The sequence below is a fragment of the Salvelinus sp. IW2-2015 genome, linkage group LG30, assembly GCF_002910315.2.
Source record: "Salvelinus sp. IW2-2015 linkage group LG30, ASM291031v2, whole genome shotgun sequence".
Lineage (NCBI taxonomy): Eukaryota > Metazoa > Chordata > Actinopteri > Salmoniformes > Salmonidae > Salvelinus > Salvelinus sp. IW2-2015.
In genome coordinates, this window is record NC_036869.1 from 9,193,738 (window position 1) to 9,211,607 (window position 17,870).

The 17,870-nt window shown below is 40.9% G+C and overlaps 1 protein-coding gene across 2 annotated transcripts in view; it reads left to right on the forward strand.

Moving 5' to 3' along the window:
- The window catches only part of LOC111955011 (DNA topoisomerase 2-beta), a 42,378-nt gene that overhangs the window by 2,070 nt on the left and 22,438 nt on the right, over positions 1-17,870 (forward strand). The window contains exons 2-11 of one of the 2 annotated variants that reach the window (XM_023975024.2): positions 2,992-3,216; positions 3,926-4,016; positions 5,780-5,843; positions 11,461-11,606; positions 11,875-11,972; positions 12,467-12,679; positions 12,924-13,097; positions 13,336-13,437; positions 13,584-13,721; positions 13,971-14,109. In XM_023975024.2, coding sequence (XP_023830792.1) covers positions 2,992-3,216; positions 3,926-4,016; positions 5,780-5,843; positions 11,461-11,606; positions 11,875-11,972; positions 12,467-12,679; positions 12,924-13,097; positions 13,336-13,437; positions 13,584-13,721; positions 13,971-14,109 — 1,390 coding nt within the window. The remainder of the gene's footprint in view (positions 1-2,991; positions 3,217-3,925; positions 4,017-5,779; positions 5,844-11,460; positions 11,607-11,874; positions 11,973-12,466; positions 12,680-12,923; positions 13,098-13,335; positions 13,438-13,583; positions 13,722-13,970; positions 14,110-17,870) is intronic. The other variant, XM_023975025.2, reaches the window with a different exon arrangement.

The window sequence follows — 17,870 nt, forward strand, 5'->3', positions numbered from 1 at the left end:
AACGTTTTCAGTCTTGGCCCCTTCATCATGGGGGAAGTAAGGAGGATAGGTTGCTGCTGGTCAGAGTCTGAGACAGGCATGCTGCCTCTGACTGGGGAGAGAAACAGGCTAGCTTGAGCCTACTGCCTGAGGTTCAGAGAAACAGCCCTAATGTAATTATGTGGTTTACTGGAACCCAGTTTCAAAGTTTATAATACTTCCAAAGTTGACCCTGAACTCACAAAATTGAGCCCAATTTAACAGTGACCAATAATCACTTGTTTTTACCAATAATCACTTGTTTTTCACGCCGTCACTTCGCAATCGAAACCTTCTCCATTTAAAAAATATTATTTTCTAATTAATTCTTATTTATGCTTATGAATTTACCATGTTAAATATGATTGTACATCTCCATTTATTACAAGTTAGCTCAGAGAATTAAGTGTTTTAAGAGAGTGGAGAGAAAGAGGCGTTATTGGGCAACTTTTTTCCCTTCACAAAAGAACAGCCTCTGAGGACCGGACAAAACCAAGCATAATTGGTGGTGGGGGGATCCAATCATAAAATGAAGAATAGAGTAGTACTGTGTAGTTTAAAGCCACAGAAGGCCAGTAGCTAAGGTGGGAAAATAATTTCCAATTCATCAAGATCATCATGGTACACTACCGGTCAAATGTTTTTTAGGTTTTCTATTTTACTATTTTAGTAAACATTTTTTTTTACTATTTTACTACATTGCAGAATAATAGTGAAGACATCAAAACTATGAAATAACACATATGGAATCATGTAGTAACCAAAAAAGTGTTAAACAAATCAAAATATATTTGAGATTCTTAAAATAATCACCCTTTGCCTTGATGACAGCTTTGCACACTCTTGGCATTCTCTCAACCAGCTTCACCTGGAATGCTTTTCCAACAGTCTTGAAGGAGTTCCCACATATGCTGAGCACTTGTTGGCTGCTTTTCTTTTGCTCTGCACTCTGACTCATCCCAAACCATCTTAATTTGGTTGAGGTCGGGGGATTGTAGATGCAGCACTCCATCACTCTCCTTCTTGGTCAAATAGCCCTTACACAGCCTGGAGGTGTGATGGGTCATTGTCCTGTTGAAAAACAAATGATAGTCCCACTAAGCCCAAACCAGATGGGATGGCGTATCGCTGCAGAATGCTGTGGTGCCTTGAGTTCTAAATAAATCCCAGTGTCACCAGCAAAGCACCCCCACACCATAACACCTCCTCCTCCATGCTTCATGGTGGGAAATACACATGCGGAGATCCTCCGTTCACCTACTCTGCGTCTCACAAAGACACTATGGTTGGAACCAAAAATCTCCAATTTGGACTCCACACCAAAGGACAGATTTCCACCAGTCTAATGTCCATTGCTCGTGTTTCTTGTCCCAAGCAAGTCTCTTCTTTTTATTGGTGTCCTTTAGTAGTGGTTTCTTTGCAGCAATTCAACCATGAAGGCTTGATTCACACAGTTGATTGATTCTGCATTGTTGGGAAAGGGCTCGTAAGTAAATATTACACGCTATAGTCCACACTTGTTTTTATTCGGCGCATGTGACAAATAAAATTTGATTTTGATTTGTGCGGTGCGTATAAGTATGCCCCCTCCCCCCAATGCAATTCTAAAGTATAATTTATCCAAAGAGTTTTTACTTTTGTTTTGTCAAATTTACAAATTATTATATTTTGTTGAATTTATAACAATATTCCGTCCTTGTTTAGCATGATCTAGTGCAAATATGGCATGATTCCACTTTGTATCAGTTTGAATCACTTTCGATGGGGGACCTCTATTTTGAAGGCAAAGTGCAAATTCCACTATTGTGGCGAATCCTTATTGTGGCTAGCTTCACACAGGTCAATTTGGGTGCCACTGGCAGCAGATAGACAATGGAGCAGCTGGCTGTCTGATAGAAGATGCGATAATGAGGTCATGCAGAATTCTTTGTGTGTTTGAGCAACCAAGATTAGGTTCTTAGCAGACCTAATATATAATACTCTCAAGATAAATTTTTTGTACATATCTTGTCAATGCAAATATCCCAGAGTGGTGGACTGTCGTGAGCTAAATGGCTGCTTTCGCTTGATAATCTGATTATGACTTGCTGTGAGAGTTGGTAAACCATATATCATATGGAGTGAACTGTCTTGGGTCCTCTGTTTGTTACTAATAGGCTGATGAGAATTGTGAGGGTCTGTTGCTCAGATACCTCCCCATAGAGAAATGTAAACAGATCTCAGGGGCCACAGGTGACAGGGACTGCATTTTACTCAACCACTGTGTTTGTTAGTGCACAGTAGATTATTTGCTTAGTCTATTGCCTGCTCAACGGCTCTGGATCAATTGTATACATACATTACCACAACAATACCGTTTAGAGTTCCCTATGCTTGAAACATTTACATTTTTATTTGATAAAGTTTGCTCCTCAGGCTCAGTCACTTTTTGGCCTCTCCTTGGGTGCAGTCCTATGTATTTAACAATGAGATCTACTGCCTTAACCAATGGTGTCTACTGTGGGTGTGTGCCGGGCAATTAGCCTAACCAAGTAAACCTTCCAAGTTCCAACCAACCCACTAATCAACCAACCAACCAAAGCGTAAAGGAGCATTGACGGAAACATTTGAGGTTACACTGGACTAGTAGGATTTAGACCAGGGGTGTCAAACTCATTCCATGGAGGGCTGAGTGTCTGCCGGTTTTAGTTTTTTCTTTCAGTTAATACCTAGACAACCAGGTGTGGGGAGTTCCTTACTAATTAGTGACCTTAATTCATCAATCAACTACAAGGGAGGAGCAAAAACCTGCAGACCCTTGGCCCTCCGTGGAATGAATTTGGATGGTCTGTCTAAGTCCCGTGTCAAACAATCAAATTCAAACAAAACGGCTACTGCTGTGCCTTAGTTCTTGCAGTGCCTGCAGACACAGAGTTCAATAATTTATCTCTAGTGTAATTTTTAACAAAGTTGTGCACATGTGTCTAATACCAGACCCTCTTTGATAAGAAGAATGCTGCCAAAAAGAGGGAGGAGGAGGCAGCAGCGGCGGCGAACGGCAGGGGCGATGGGGGCAAGCCCGAGGGAGGAGGTGGAGGAGCCAAGAAGAAGGGAGGAGAGAAGATGTCAGTGGAGAGGGTGTACCAGAAGAAGACCCAGCTGGAACACATCCTACTGAGGCCTGACACCTACATCGGCTCTGTGGAACCTGTCACCCAGGTGGGTTCGGTTTCTTCATGACTGTAGATGTCTAGCTTGTGTTCAGGAGGGTGCAAAAGAAAACAAAATTGTGAATATTTTTTTTCACTCCTGTTTTGCCAAATTAACTTTACTCATATTCTACACCAGTGGTTCCCAAACGGAGGGGTTCGGCTTTAAACTTACTCTTGAAAATTGTAATAGGTGAATGCACAAGGTGTCATTTTGAAATTGGGTAGTGAATCATCAGCTCCTCTTGTCATGTTAGTCATTGCAGACCTTAGACAGCTATTTATAACTTGTCAGAAATGTGCAGATACACTAGCCCATGTCAGCTAACGTTTTGTTATTTAGGTTTCTTTGCCCATAGATATTGTTGTAATTTTCTTGTCARTCAAATATCACATGAATACACATTAGACATGGCAAAGTTTATAGAATTGAAAGAAAATTTGCTTTAAAACTGCTAAATGTTCTTTGCACCCCATGACAAAATGTGTAGAATTGCAGGAAATAAGCTTCAAACCTGCAAAATAGACATTCCACATGCTGGAAGGGGGGCCCGKGTGAAACAGTTTGGGAACCCCTGTTCTACACAACTTTAGTCACAACAACATCCAGTTCTATAGATATATCTAACAGAGAAATCTGGTGTTGCTCTTTGTTGTTGTTGCGTAGTCAAGTATTATGAATGGTTGATCAATAGACGTATCTATTTCAACCCTTTCAGCAAATGTGGGTTTTCGATGAAGACCTTGGGATGAATCTACGAGAAATCACCTACGTCCCTGGATTATACAAAATCTTTGATGAAATTCTTGGTAAGTCTATTTATCAGGGTATTTTAAAGCAGAACATACACAGGTAACAAGGTGGTCATTATGAACTAGCCATAGCACTCAGTTAATTGTTATTAGGCTGTTATTAATCAGTTATTATCAGTTTATATCAGGCCCAGTTATTACTGTGATGGCCTCTGATGGACATTGCCTCAAGATCGGCAGGTAGGGGCCTCCCGAGTGGCGCAGCGTTCTAAGGCACTGTATCGCAGTGCTAGAGGCGTTACTACAGACCCTGGTTCATTCCCAGGCTGTGCCACAACCGGACGTGGCCGGGAGTCCCATAGGACGGCACACAATTGGCCCAGCTTCGTCCAGGTTGGGAGGGTTTGGCCTTGTTGCGGGCTTGGTACCTGCAGGCTGACCCCGGTCACCAGTTGAACAGTGTTTCCTCTGACACATTAGTGCGGCTGGCTTCTAGGTTAAGCTGGCAGGTGTTAAGGAGCGTGGTTAGGCGGGTCATGTTTCGGAGGACGTATGACTCGACCTTCGCCTCTCCTGAGCCCGTGTTGAAGCGATGAGACAAGATCGGAATTAGGAAGAAAAAGGGGGTAAAAAAAAGAAGCGGCAGGTAGCCTAATAATTAGCCAAAATGTCGCTGGATCGAATCCCCGACCAGACTAGGGTCTCTGGATAAGAGCGGCTGCTAATTGACTAAAATGTAAATGTAAGAGAACATAAAAATCTCAATTGTTTGACGTAGATTCTATTTTAGGCATACTTTGCTATGTCAGTCGACCAGTCTAAATTTGACATTTGATTCATTTTAGCAGACACTTTTTTATCCAAACAGACGTACATACAGTCAATCTATTGTTGTAGGTAGGATGATAATATTTTTGTACACCAGTGACTGGAGATGAAAACCAGATTCTAGCTAGGCTTAATATCTGGTCCAACAATACCTCTGAAACATCTATTAGATGTAACCTGTTGTGTAGAGGAGCTAGCTTGTCCTTGTGTGTTCTGTGTCCCTCTCCTCGCTCCTACTCCTCATGTAGTAATTTGTCTGGAATGAAGAGCCGTCTGAGGAAATCTTTTATTGGTTGTCAGTCGCACACTGATTAAGGCAAGCGGCAGTAGAATCCAGCGCTAGTCTGGCTTATGTGTTTGGCTGACTGGCACACATGGTGTACAACCAATTATTGTACCGGAAAATGTTAGGCTTATGCATTGATTAAAAGATGAATACCCCTGTCCTGTAACAGTACGTTTATACCAGGCAGTACCTTGAGCGATCAAACTCCTGGAACTCGGTCATATGCAATGGAAGGAGACATGAGAAGACATCAAGTTTTTTTGGTCCGCACACTGTGCTCATTTAGCTGTTTTATAGTGGTGATAAGGTAATGACAGCCGTCTGTCCTCGTTGCTCAAATATTCACTAGTTCCTACCACGTCTCTGTAATTACTGACTAGACATAACTCACACAGGGTCAGTCACACAATGTCACATTACAACCAAAGCAAAGGCTTTATAATGCAAACCGTATAACACACAGGAGACTTGATTGAGGCTATTTGACTTTTCAATCTGTTTTCAGTATGAGAGACTTGCTGTGTTGAAAGGATGTGGTTTTGGATTTTATTGGCCAGACAACATTTAGGCTATTGATTCTCAAGTGTGTCTAAAGCTCTTGATGAAAATGCCAGTACCAAGTATCTTTTCGATAGTTTCTATCAACACAATTGAATCCCTGCAGTGTACTACTTTTCATGTGAACATGATTTTCTCTACTCCACAGTCAACGCGGCCGACAACAAACAACGGGATAAGAGCATGTCGACCATAAAGATCTCCATTGATCCGTAAGTACACATGACCAGTAAGCAGTTGTCAATCATTAGTCAAGTCCAAAAACCGTACTGTGCATGTGGCTTAGGTAGGCACAGCAGCTTCTATCTGATGCAGCTGTCATGAATCCGTCATTATCATAAGTTCTGTTTAACAGTCCTGTTTTGTTTCGGCAAAGCCCTCAGCTCGTGCGTAGGAGTCAAATCATTTGAGCATAGCAGCGCCACCTCAAAAGAAATGCGCAGTGCATGCTGCCTAGGTAGGTGCAGCCGCTTCCCTTCATTGGAAAACAATGGCTCGCCCATTGCCATTTTTGCTGTTAGAATGTGAAAGCCCTTTCAAGCATCACTTTGAGGTAGTTGAGTGAGTGGCTGTTTAGACGATTAAAAAAATAAATGTAACATGATGCTTTCACTCTTTAATGCCATCAGATTGTCATGCTGCCTGGGTCTCTAGACTTCTTGCCGTTAAATGATTGATATTTTAGCGGCATTAGGTGGAAATGGTTCTGGTTGACCAATAAAATAAAACCCAATAGCCTTATAAATATACAGTYCCTTCAGAAAGTATTCCTACCCCATGACTTATTCCACATTTAGTTACTTTACAGCGTAAAGTAAGTAGTAGATTAAATGCATGTTTTTTTCTCACCCATCTACACACAATACCCAATAATGACAAAGGTAATTTATTTTTTATTTTTATGCAAATTTATTTAAAAAAATGTAATACATAAATATCTTATTTACATAACTATTCACACTTCTTTACAGCTGTGAGTGTTTCTGGGTAAGACCTTACACTATTTACAATATTTGCCCATTATTCTTTTAACAAATTCTTCAAGCTCTTTCAAATTGGTTGTTGATCATTGCTAGACAACTATTTTCAAGTCATTCTGTAGATTTTCAAGCAGATTTAAGTTAAAACTGTAACTCGGCCACTCAGGAACATTTACTGTCTTCTCGGTAAGCAACTCCAGTTTATATTTGGCTTTGTGTTTTCGGTTATTGTCCAGCTGAAAGGTGAATTAATCTACCAGTTTCTGGTGGAAAGCAACCACTATGCTTCAAAATAAATATGGAGAGTGGTACTTAGTAATGTATTGTATTGGAAATTCACTGCTCGACTGGGGGACCTTACAGATAATTGTATGTGTGGGTACAGAAATTAGGTAGTCATTAAAAAATTATGTTAAACACTATTTTTGCACACAGAGTGAGTCCATGCAACTTATTTTGTGACTTGTTAAGCATATTTTTACTCCTAAACTAATTTAGGCTTGCTGTAATAAAGGAGTTGAATACTTAATAGCTCAAGACATTTCAGCTTTWAATTTTTCATGAATTTGTAAGATTTCAAAAAACATTATTCCACTTTGACATAATGGGGTATTGTGTGTGTAGGCCAGTGACAAACACATCTACATTTAATACATTTTAAATTCAGGCTGAAATGCAACAAAATTTGAAAAAGTCCAGGTGTGTGAATACGTTCTGAYGGCACTGTATCAAGGCATGASGATTTTTCTGTGGGAGGATGTCTTTGAAAATGCAGAGCATCCATTTTGTTGAAGTGATCTGATGCCTGTGTGGTGTGTGTGTGTGTATGTTTGTGTTAAAGTCTGCATTGTGCATGGTTCAGCTGAGTATTTAGCTGTAGGTTGATCCGTGGCACAGTTGTTGGTGGCCTTGGTAGTTAGCTAACAGCAAGGGGTTTTAGTGGAGGGGTTTAGGGAGAACAGAGTGAAGACGTGGAGGAGAGAAGCGCCAGAGGAGAAAGAGATGAGAGGGGAGCGGTGGAGAAGGAGAGGAGAGGTAAGATAAGAGAGAAGAGGAGATGGAAGAGAGGAAGGAGGGTGTGTGGGAGATAACAGGACAATGGAGAGGAGAGAGACATGGAGGTACTGTGGAGGCTGATTAGATCTCTGGGAGAAGAGAGACAGGAGGTACTGTGAGGGCTGATAGATCTCTGGAAGAGAATGAAGGGAGGTACTGTGGATGCTGTAGATCGGTCTGGAGAGAGAGAGACAGGGAGTACTGTGGAGGCTGATAGATCTCTTGGGTAGAGATCAGAGAGAGAGACAGGGGTACTTGTGGAGGCTGAATGATCTCTGGGTAGAGAGAGGAGAGACAGGGAGTACTGTGGAGGCTGATAGATCTCTGGGTAGAGAGAGAGAGACAGGGAGGTACTGAGAGGCTGATAGATCTCTGGGTAGAGAGAGAGAGAGAGACAGGAGTACTGTGAGGCTGATAGATCTCTGGGTAGAGAGGAAGAGACAGGATGGTACTGTAGAGGCTGATAGATCTCTGGGTAGAGAGGAGAGAACAGGAGGTACTGTAGAGGCTGATAGATCTCTGGGTAGAGAGAGAGAGAAGAGACAGGAGGTACTGTAGAGGCTGATAGATCTCTGGGTAGATGAGGAGAGAGACAGGGAGGTACTGTAGAGGCTGATAGATCTCTGGGTTAGAGAGAGAGAACAGGAGGTACGTAGAGGCTGATAGATCTCTGGGTAGAGGAGAGAAGACAGGAGTACTGTGAGGCTGTAGATCTCTGGGGAGAGAGAAGACAGGTGGTACTGTGGGGCTGATAGAATCTCTGGTAGAGAGAGAGACAGGGTGGTACTGTGGAGGCTGATAGATCTCTGGGTAGAGAGAGAGAACAGGGTGGTACTGTGGAGGCTGATAGATTTCTGGGTAGAGAGAGAGACAGGGTGTGACTGTGAGAGGCTGATAGATCTCTGGGTAGAGAGAGAGGACAGGGTGGTACTGTGGAGGCTGATAGATCTCTGGAGAGAGAGAGACAGGGTGTACTGTGGAGGCTGATAGATCTGCTGGATGAGAAGAGACAGGTGGTTACTGTGGGAGCTGATAGATCTCTGGGGTAGAGAGAGAGAAAGGTGTTCTGTGAGAGGCTGATAGATCTCTGGGTAGAGAGAGAGACAGGGTGGTACTGTGGAGGCTGATAGATCTCTGGATAGAGAGAGAGACAGGGTGGTACTGTGGAGGCTGATAGATCTCTGGGTAGGTCTTAATGAACAGTCAGTTCTGGAATTCAGGGAGCTCATTTAACATGCTGTTCACCTACGGCACGAAAACCACAGCAATCTGCCGAACGCACACGCATTCCTCTGGGGCTTCTGTCTCCACACACAGAGAGAGAAAGAGCAGACCGCTTAGCACCAGTGTCCTTCAGCAGAGCTCCCAGTCTTCTCCCTATAAGGCCCTGTCATATCTCTCATCTTATGCACTCAGGACATGCGTTGGGAGTCCAGAACTCCCTAATGATTATCAGGTCGCTAATTGCCTGGTACTCAGTGCTCGATTGTCCCTCTAACCACTCAATGCAAATGTTATTGAAAATCACATCAAACGCATCATCAAAACAGTATGTGCGTTTAAAACTCACCTCACTGTGATCAATTTGAAGAAAGGAGTTCAACAATGGGTTGAAACTGAGTGGATACATGCTCATTGTGGATGTTGTTTCAAAGCCTAAAGGTGTCCACATGCTTCCCAGTTGAAACAGTTCAGAAGAGTTTGTGCATATATTATGACAACATTTTGTGATGTTTTTGTTCGTTTCGGAATTCGGTGAGGGGTTTGTCAGTTGTTCGGGGGCACAATTTTTTTTCTTGAGGCAAGTCACTGAGGCCGTCATTGTAAATAGGAATTTGTTCTTAAAACTGACTTGCCTAGTTAAATAAAAGTTCAATAAAAAAAGTCTACACCCCTTCGTCGGTGATAGGTCAACAGTAAGGATTCTTCAGGAAAGTCTTTCTTGTCATTCAATGAGAGACTTGTTTTCATGCACATTGTTTGGTACAGTATTTCCAAATAAAACATCTTAGTGAGATGTAAAATTGCGCAACTAAGATCTTCTTGACAAAAACGTCAGAATTAATGACATTTACTGAGTTATCTTAGATTAATTCTGACTAGTTTGAGGAAGTGTATACTGGTTACGGCGTCTCAAAATGGACAAACGGTACTATTTCCGCTTATTTCTCTTTTTTCAAGCGAATGTCTTTTAAGGGAGTATGCGAGCACACTCGTTCGCTTAGCCAACTTCAGCTAGCCGCCAGCCGAACTAAAGCATGCTGACACCTTTACACAACGAAATGAACAGCACTTTATAAGGTGACGATTAATTCAAAACCTCCATATGCATATTAGTGTGTATGCATACGCATAGAACTATATATGAGCCCAAGCCCGAAAAAAATAAATCTATATACTAAAATAATTGTTTTGCCGTTATACAATACATAGCCTACTGCATATAATGCACGACTGACACATTACCTTTAGCTACGGAATATCTCACCACCACCATCTCCTCCCCTCTCTCCTTCATTCCTTTCTGTGTGCAGAGAGGGATTGTCAACACTTGAAATATGTTTTGTTGTGAAAACATGTTACTATTGATGTTCCCGAACAGATTTCACTTGGTTTCCCAAATTAAGCACTGAGTAGCTACAGGAACCTAGTTGGAGAGCCTAGGACATAGAGAGTTTGGTCAGAATATCACCTGTAGCTCAGCAGCCTCCTCAAACAGGGGCTGATGTTTAGAGTGAAATAACCAGAGTAGCCTACCCGGTATGAGTGAAAAACAATCCAGTGGGAAAAACAAACCTGCGGGAAAGTGGCCTCCATTCGCTTTTCGAGTGCATACGGATAACTCTAAGTCTAATGTATAAGGCCTGTTTCAAATGATCACTTTTACTCTCAACCTAGCCACTTCATATTCGCACTCACTCCAGAATGGGCAAAGTATCCTTTCTATTTCATTCAGCTAAGTTCAATTATATTCTTCTTACTATAAAATCAGATAATATAAAATAATGGCATTGGACCAGTGGAGTCTCCTCAGAGGAGGTAGTGGAGGACCATCCATAGTGAATTTCATAAAAATAATGAAACATTAAAAAAGTTATCCTTTTAGTTAAAACTATACTAAATATATTAACAATATATTCAGCACTCTGTAGGATAGCACCATGGTGTAGCCAGAGGACAGCTAACTTCTGTCCTCCTCTGGGTACATTGAATTGAACCTAGGAGGCTCATGGTTCTCAGCCCCTTCCGTAGACTTACACAGTAATTATGACAACTTCCGGAGGACGTCCTCCAACCTATCAGAGCTGTTGCAGCATTTATTTTTATTTTTTATTTAATCATTATTTAACTAGGCAAGTCAGTTAAGAACAAATTCTAATTTACAATGAAGGTCTACCAGAAGGCAAAAGGCCTCCTGCGGGGACGGGAGCAGGGATTACATAAAAAAATCAAAAATAATAGTACAAAACACGCATCACGGCAAGAGAGACACCACAACACTACATAAAGAGAGACCTAAGACAACTAGCATGAACTGACATGTTGTCCACCCAATCATAGGATCAGAGAATGGATCTTGTACTGAAAGCATAAGCTAAAGCTAGCTTGCATAACTGCAGTGCATAACATGTGGTGAGTAATTGACTCATCTAAATGGAAATACGTAATGGTTATTCAAGTTGGGTCATGATGCTTCTGTCTGTCCTGTGAAGTTCTTTGGCATGCATTGTTTATCCCTCCTTGTTTATTCCTCCACGTTTATTCCTCCGTTCATCCTCCTCTCTTCCTTCAGTGAGTCCAACACCGTCACCATCTGGAACAATGGTAAAGGCATCCCCGTGGTGGAACACAAAGATGAGAAGATGTATGTTCCCGCTCTCATCTTCGGACACCTCCTCACCTCCAGTAACTACGACGACGAGCAGAAGAAAGTCACAGGTGACAAAATCATTCTGAAAACGAGAATCTAATTTATTTATTATTGTCCATTTGTGTAACACCATTTCATATGGTTTCGATAAAGCTTCAGACAGAACATCCAACCTAAACCATTTTTACTGTCTGCTTTTATGATCTCAACTGAATAGTTTTGTGGTACCCCTTGCAGTGCTTAGTAACACAACACTGGAATGAGTGAATGACTATAGCTCTTCAAGGACAATCTCTCCATAGATGAAAGCATGTCTCCCTTCTGTTTTCCTGCTAGGTGGAAGGAACGGGTACGGTGCTAAACTCTGCAATATCTTCAGCACAAAGTTTACAGTGGAAACTGCCTGTAAAGAGTACAAACACAGCTTCAAACAGGTACAGACAACGAGAAAGCACAGTGTGATTGACATCTGTTGTTTGGTCAACCTTGAAAATAACGTTCTTCAAACAGCTGAACTCCAATTGATGTTTTGTAGGAGTACAGTATGTAAGGGGGTGAGTATGAGTTGATTTGCACTGTCGGGGGTGGTCTCCCAGGATTTTTATGGTGATATTGTAGGAGTCTATATAGTTTTGGGGAATTTCGGTTATTTCTCGTAAGCCAGATGGTTGTTGTCTTTGTGGTTTGTCCTACAATTGTCACTTTCAATGAAATGACTCATATAGTGATAGTGATAGTTTGTTCAATCAGTTTCACAAGGCTTTTTATTAACTCGTATCTCTTTGATGGAATTTCACCATTCACAATATTTAATTCTAGTTTTCTTTACATGTGAAGAATGTAGTGCATTTCATGACAATCTCTGTCCCCTTCTTTCTCTCTCTTTTCCCCTCTTTTTCTCGCCCCCTCTTTCTCTCTCCCTCCTTAGACCTGGCAGAACAACATGGGGAAGACGAGCGACCCCAAGATCAAGTTCTTTGACGGGGACGACTTCACGTGCGTGACCTTCCAGCCGGACCTGTCCAAGTTCAAGATGGAGAAGCTGGACAAGGACATCGTGGCTCTGCTCACCAAGAGGGCTTACGACATTGCTGGCTCCTGCAAGGGCGTCAAAGTCATGCTCAACGGGAAGAAACTCCCTGTAAGTCTCCCTACCCCATGTAACCGCACATAGTAAGATGGGCTGTCCCATATACACAGACTATATGCTGTACATAAGGTGCCAAGTCTTGGAAGACCCTGGGCAGAATGTTTTGACTTGAAATAAAACAGCTCATTTCACTACACCTGTTTCAATACAATGTCATTTGCTAATAACCTTTCCAGTACCAGAGCCACTATCCAGACCCGGTTTAGGCTCCTCTCACCTGTCCTCGTCCTCCCAGGTGACTGGGTTCCGCAGCTATGTGGACCTGTACGTGAAGGACAAGCTGGATGAGGTGGGCGTAGCCCTAAAGGTGGTCAACGAGTCCATCAACGAGCGTTGGGAGGTGTGTCTCACCATGAGTGAGAAGGGATTCCAACAGATCAGCTTCGTCAACAGTATCGCCACCACCAAGGTAACATCCCCTCAGGGAATTATGTTGTTATTTACCAGAAATCTACCCTTTGATTTAGAAAACTATGACTTGACCAATCTAGGAATAATGGACAGAAATGAAGTGCCATTTGCATGTGTAAATATACTGGGTTGAGTGTGCATCTTAATGGTATTCACATCTCGGAGTATGACTTAAAACATGTCTGATGTGGTAGAAAGTGATTCATGTACTACACTGCTTGTTTTGTGTCATTCAGGGTGGCAGACACATTGATTACGTGGTGGACCAGATCGTAGCCAAGCTGATAGAAGTGGTGAAGAAGAAGAACAAAGCTGGTGTCTCAGTCAAACCCTTCCAGGTTAGTTATTGCCATCTTATTACTGTGTTATTACTGTCATGTTACTACAATAGTGTTACTAGTGATTACATTCTTAGTACACTGGTATAGGAGCAACCTAATGTAAAGTTTGGTCAATCTTAATGCTTTGTTTTTCTCTCCATCAGGTGAAGAACCACATCTGGGTGTTTGTGAATGCGTTGATCGAGAACCCGACCTTTGACTCCCAGACCAAGGAGAACATGACCCTCCAAACCAAGAGCTTTGGTTCTAAGTGTCCTCTGTCTGAGAAGTTCATCAGAGCGGTAAGGAGATTCTTCTTCTTAAATTACTTTTCTTTACCACAATGAAATATCACTACCTCCTTCATGTATACATCCTATGTTGTGCATTTACTCTACATACACTGTTTCCTTACTGAGAAAGTAAAGTTATTTAGATTTAATTGATATCATATGATCCTAAAATCTGTTCCATGTCCTCTTGTGTTCTCAGTTCACCTGGAGTATTAAACAATGATATATATCATATTCAATTCTTTATTTTGTCTGCAGGCGACTAACTGTGGCATTGTGGAGAGTATCCTGAACTGGGTGAAGTTCAAGGCCCAGACACAACTCAACAAGAAGTGTTCTTCAGTGAAGTACAGCAAGATTAAAGGCATCCCCAAGCTGGACGACGCCAACGATGCCGGTAAGACAACCACAACTACTCTGCCCTGCTATGTTCCTAATCTACTTATCCACCAAGAGGGCCTATTTTACCAAATGTTTATATTGACACTAGTTGAAGATATTTAATTAGGCTGGGGGAACAGAGCTAGGCAGTTGGGCCCCACCCCACTTATAAAACATTAGGGGAACACTGTTTCCCCTCCCTCATTGTCGTCACACGTCATCAGAGTGAGCAGTTGAACACTGTATGCTGGAAAACACCCTGTTTGTTATTTTTGATTAAAACTAAACCGCTGTTAATTGAATAAGAATACCAAACTTGTTTTTGCGTGGATTCTGCGACGTGTTTAGCTTTTAACAGCTAGAAAACACCGCTAACCAAACAACAGTGCTAGGTGGCTGTATTAGAGACACCAGTTGTCGTCGTGGGAAAGGCGCATTGTTAAAAACTTTTGAAAAACAGTAAAGAGCCAACCTGGATACTAAGAAGATCCTGAGGGAAATCGACGAGTACCAACAGCTTTAAGCTATGGAGGAACAACATACTCCATCATGGAAAGATCCGACTACCTCACAAAATAACTTTAACCCGACCAAAAAAAAGAAAAACAGATGAATCTACAGACGTGGATGATTTACTCTACCTTTGAAGTAGAGGCTAGTGCTCTGGCTGGAATCCATGCAACACTGGAAAAGTTGTGTGAGGAGGTAGCAGGGCTAAGGGGGTTTGGCCAGAGTAAAATTCTCACGCTCCAAGGAGAGAACAAGGCACTCACAGCCAAGGTAAAAATCCACAATTCTAAAACGGATTGTCTACTCCATTTTACACTTCCTCTAGAGACTGTAAACAAGGTGGCTTTCCACTGTGTACACAGACTTGGAGCTCGGAGCGACAAGAACAAGGGTCCCTGGCCGATTATTGCAAAATTTAAACACTACCAACAAAAGGAACTGATCAAAAGCAGGGGAAGGGAGCTTAAAGGGACCAAATTTGATCTCAATGACCAGTTTCCAAGGGAGATAAACGAACATCGCAAGAGACTGTATCCGGTACAGAGGCAACAGAGGGAGAGGGGTAAGCGTGCCTTTCTCATTGTGGACAAACTCTTTATAGATGGACAGCTATTCCGAGACAGCTCCGTAACACCATGGCTGTACTAAATTCTACAGGGACTTCAGGTTACGAAAAAAAGAAAGTATGGGAACTGTAAAAATATCTGAACACTATGAAGTGGATATAAACACACACATACTCAATTACATGCTCACTTACACATACGGACTTATACATACACACACACATCTGATCTCGCTCTCCTCTCTCACTCTCTCTTTTCTCTTCTCTCTCTCTCTCTTTTCTCTTCTCTCTCTCTCTATTGTCGAGCACTGTTCTATAATTGAATATGTTTCTTGTTTGTCCATCTTTTCTATGTATTTGTCTACATGTTTACAACAAGCAAGGGAAAGATATCAGAATGGAGACATTTGGGAATAATAACATATTGTACAGGATAAATTTGTATTGTAGTGAAGCCGTCTCCAGAGTAATGCAAGGTCTCTTTCATGATCATGTGAAACGTCAATTGCTGTGGAAATGCTGGGATGTGTTTTTCAATGATGTTAAAGGTAATTATGATGCAGCTATGACGGTGATACGATATGGATTACAATTATCATCATGAATATTAAGGTTATACGCACTACATGTTACACACATAGACACTCAACCATGCAAATTGGCTGAGTTATTATTTATTTGGACAGCACACATTATAATCTTACACTTATACAGACATCGTATACACTCTCACTAAATCACATCCAATATCATACACATCAACCTACTCAGATTTACTACACACATAATATCATCTCAATTTTCTAACATCTGTTGCATTGGCTCACAGGCAAACAGGCAAGGGAATAAAACATATATTGCTAGAACCTATTTCTTGAATTGTAAATATCAGACACTTGAAAGCTCTAGTTTTGATACCTCATAATACCTCTGATGGCAGTAACTTTACAGGCACTAATTATGGACAATTTAGACTGAGAATAGTATCTAGTTATGGTAAGAGGTGAAATAAGTATAGCCAGTTARAATTGTAACGGTTTAGCAGATTATAAAAAAAGATCAGTCTTTGTGGCTAAAAGAAAAGGAATATAACATATATTGTTTACAGGAAACTCACTCTACATCCTTAGATGAAGTTGCGTGGAAAAGGAATTGGGTGGTGAAATAATTTTCTGTCATGGACAYAGGAACTCAAAAAGTGTGATGATATTAATTAACAKAAATTTCGATCTGAATGTGCAAATAGTTAGGAATGATTCGCAAGGAAGGTGGATTTTTTAAAATATGAAAGTGGACGAAAAAGATTTGGCTCATTAATCTATATGGTCCAAATCAGGATGATCCATACTTCTTCAAAAATATTTATACAAATTTATTGAACTTACAGGCAACAAATGATCAAATCATTATGGTAGGAGACTATAACACAGTGTTAAGTACCTCAATGGACCGTAAAGGAAATCACTCTACAAACTCATCACACCGTGTCCTTAACGAAATTACAAATATTATGGACACATTAGAAATAGTGGATATTTGGAGTTTAAAAAAACTCTGACCTAGTGAGATATACATGGAGGAGACTTAATTCTCTCTTTCTCTCTTGCATCAAAGGTTAAAAAAGTTTTAATAGGAGACAGAATGCGATCAGATCATCATCTAATTGGCCTTCACATAACTCTTATAGGGTTTCCACGTGGATGGAGATATTGGAAATTTAATCAAAGTTTACTGGAGGACAACTTATTTTTAACTGAGACAAAATCATTTATAACTGAATTTTTCCAGTATATTATAGGAACAGCAAATCCACTTATTGTTTGGGATACCTTTAAATGTACCTTCAGAGGTCAGTCAATTCAATATTCATCAATAATAAAAAAGCAGTTTCTGGCTAAAGAGACAAGACTAACAAGGGAAATCCATGAACTAATAGTAGATAGCAATAAAAAGGATACTACAGAGATACAAAATAAGTTAGAGGAAAAACAAAAAGAACTTGAGGAACTTATTCAAGAACAATCTAATGTAATCTATTACAAAAATAAAGCAAACTGGATGGAATATGGAGAAAAATGCACAAAATTATTCCTGAATCTCCAACACAGGAACGCTAACAAAAATAATTTGCAGAAACTCATTACTGAAGACGGAGTCATCTATGATTCCTGAAATGATATTTTAAAAGAGGAAGCTAAATATTTTAAGCAGATGTTCTCTTTTCCATCTCATCCTCTCCCACTGAATGAAGATTACGGTAAGGAATTCTTTCCAAATAATAAAAAAAATTGAAAATTAACAAATGTACAGAAAGATCAGTGCGAAGGCCAAATTACAGAGGAAGAACTTTTTGAGGCTATTAAATCTGGAAAACCCCCAGGGATTGATGGCATACCGGTAGAGGTACAGTTGAAGTCGGAAGTTTACATACACTTTGGTTGGAGTCATTAAAACTCGTTTTTCAATCACTCCACAAATTTCTTGTTAACAAACTATAGTTTTGGCAAGTCGGTTAGGACATCGACTTTGTGCAAGACACAAGTAATTTTTCCAACAATTGTTTACAGACAGATTATTTCACTTATCATTCACTGTATCACAATTCCAGTGGTTCAGAAGTTTACATACACTAACTTGACTGTGCCTTCAAACAGCTTGAAAATTCCAGAAAATTGTCATGGTTTTAGAAGCTTCTGATAGGC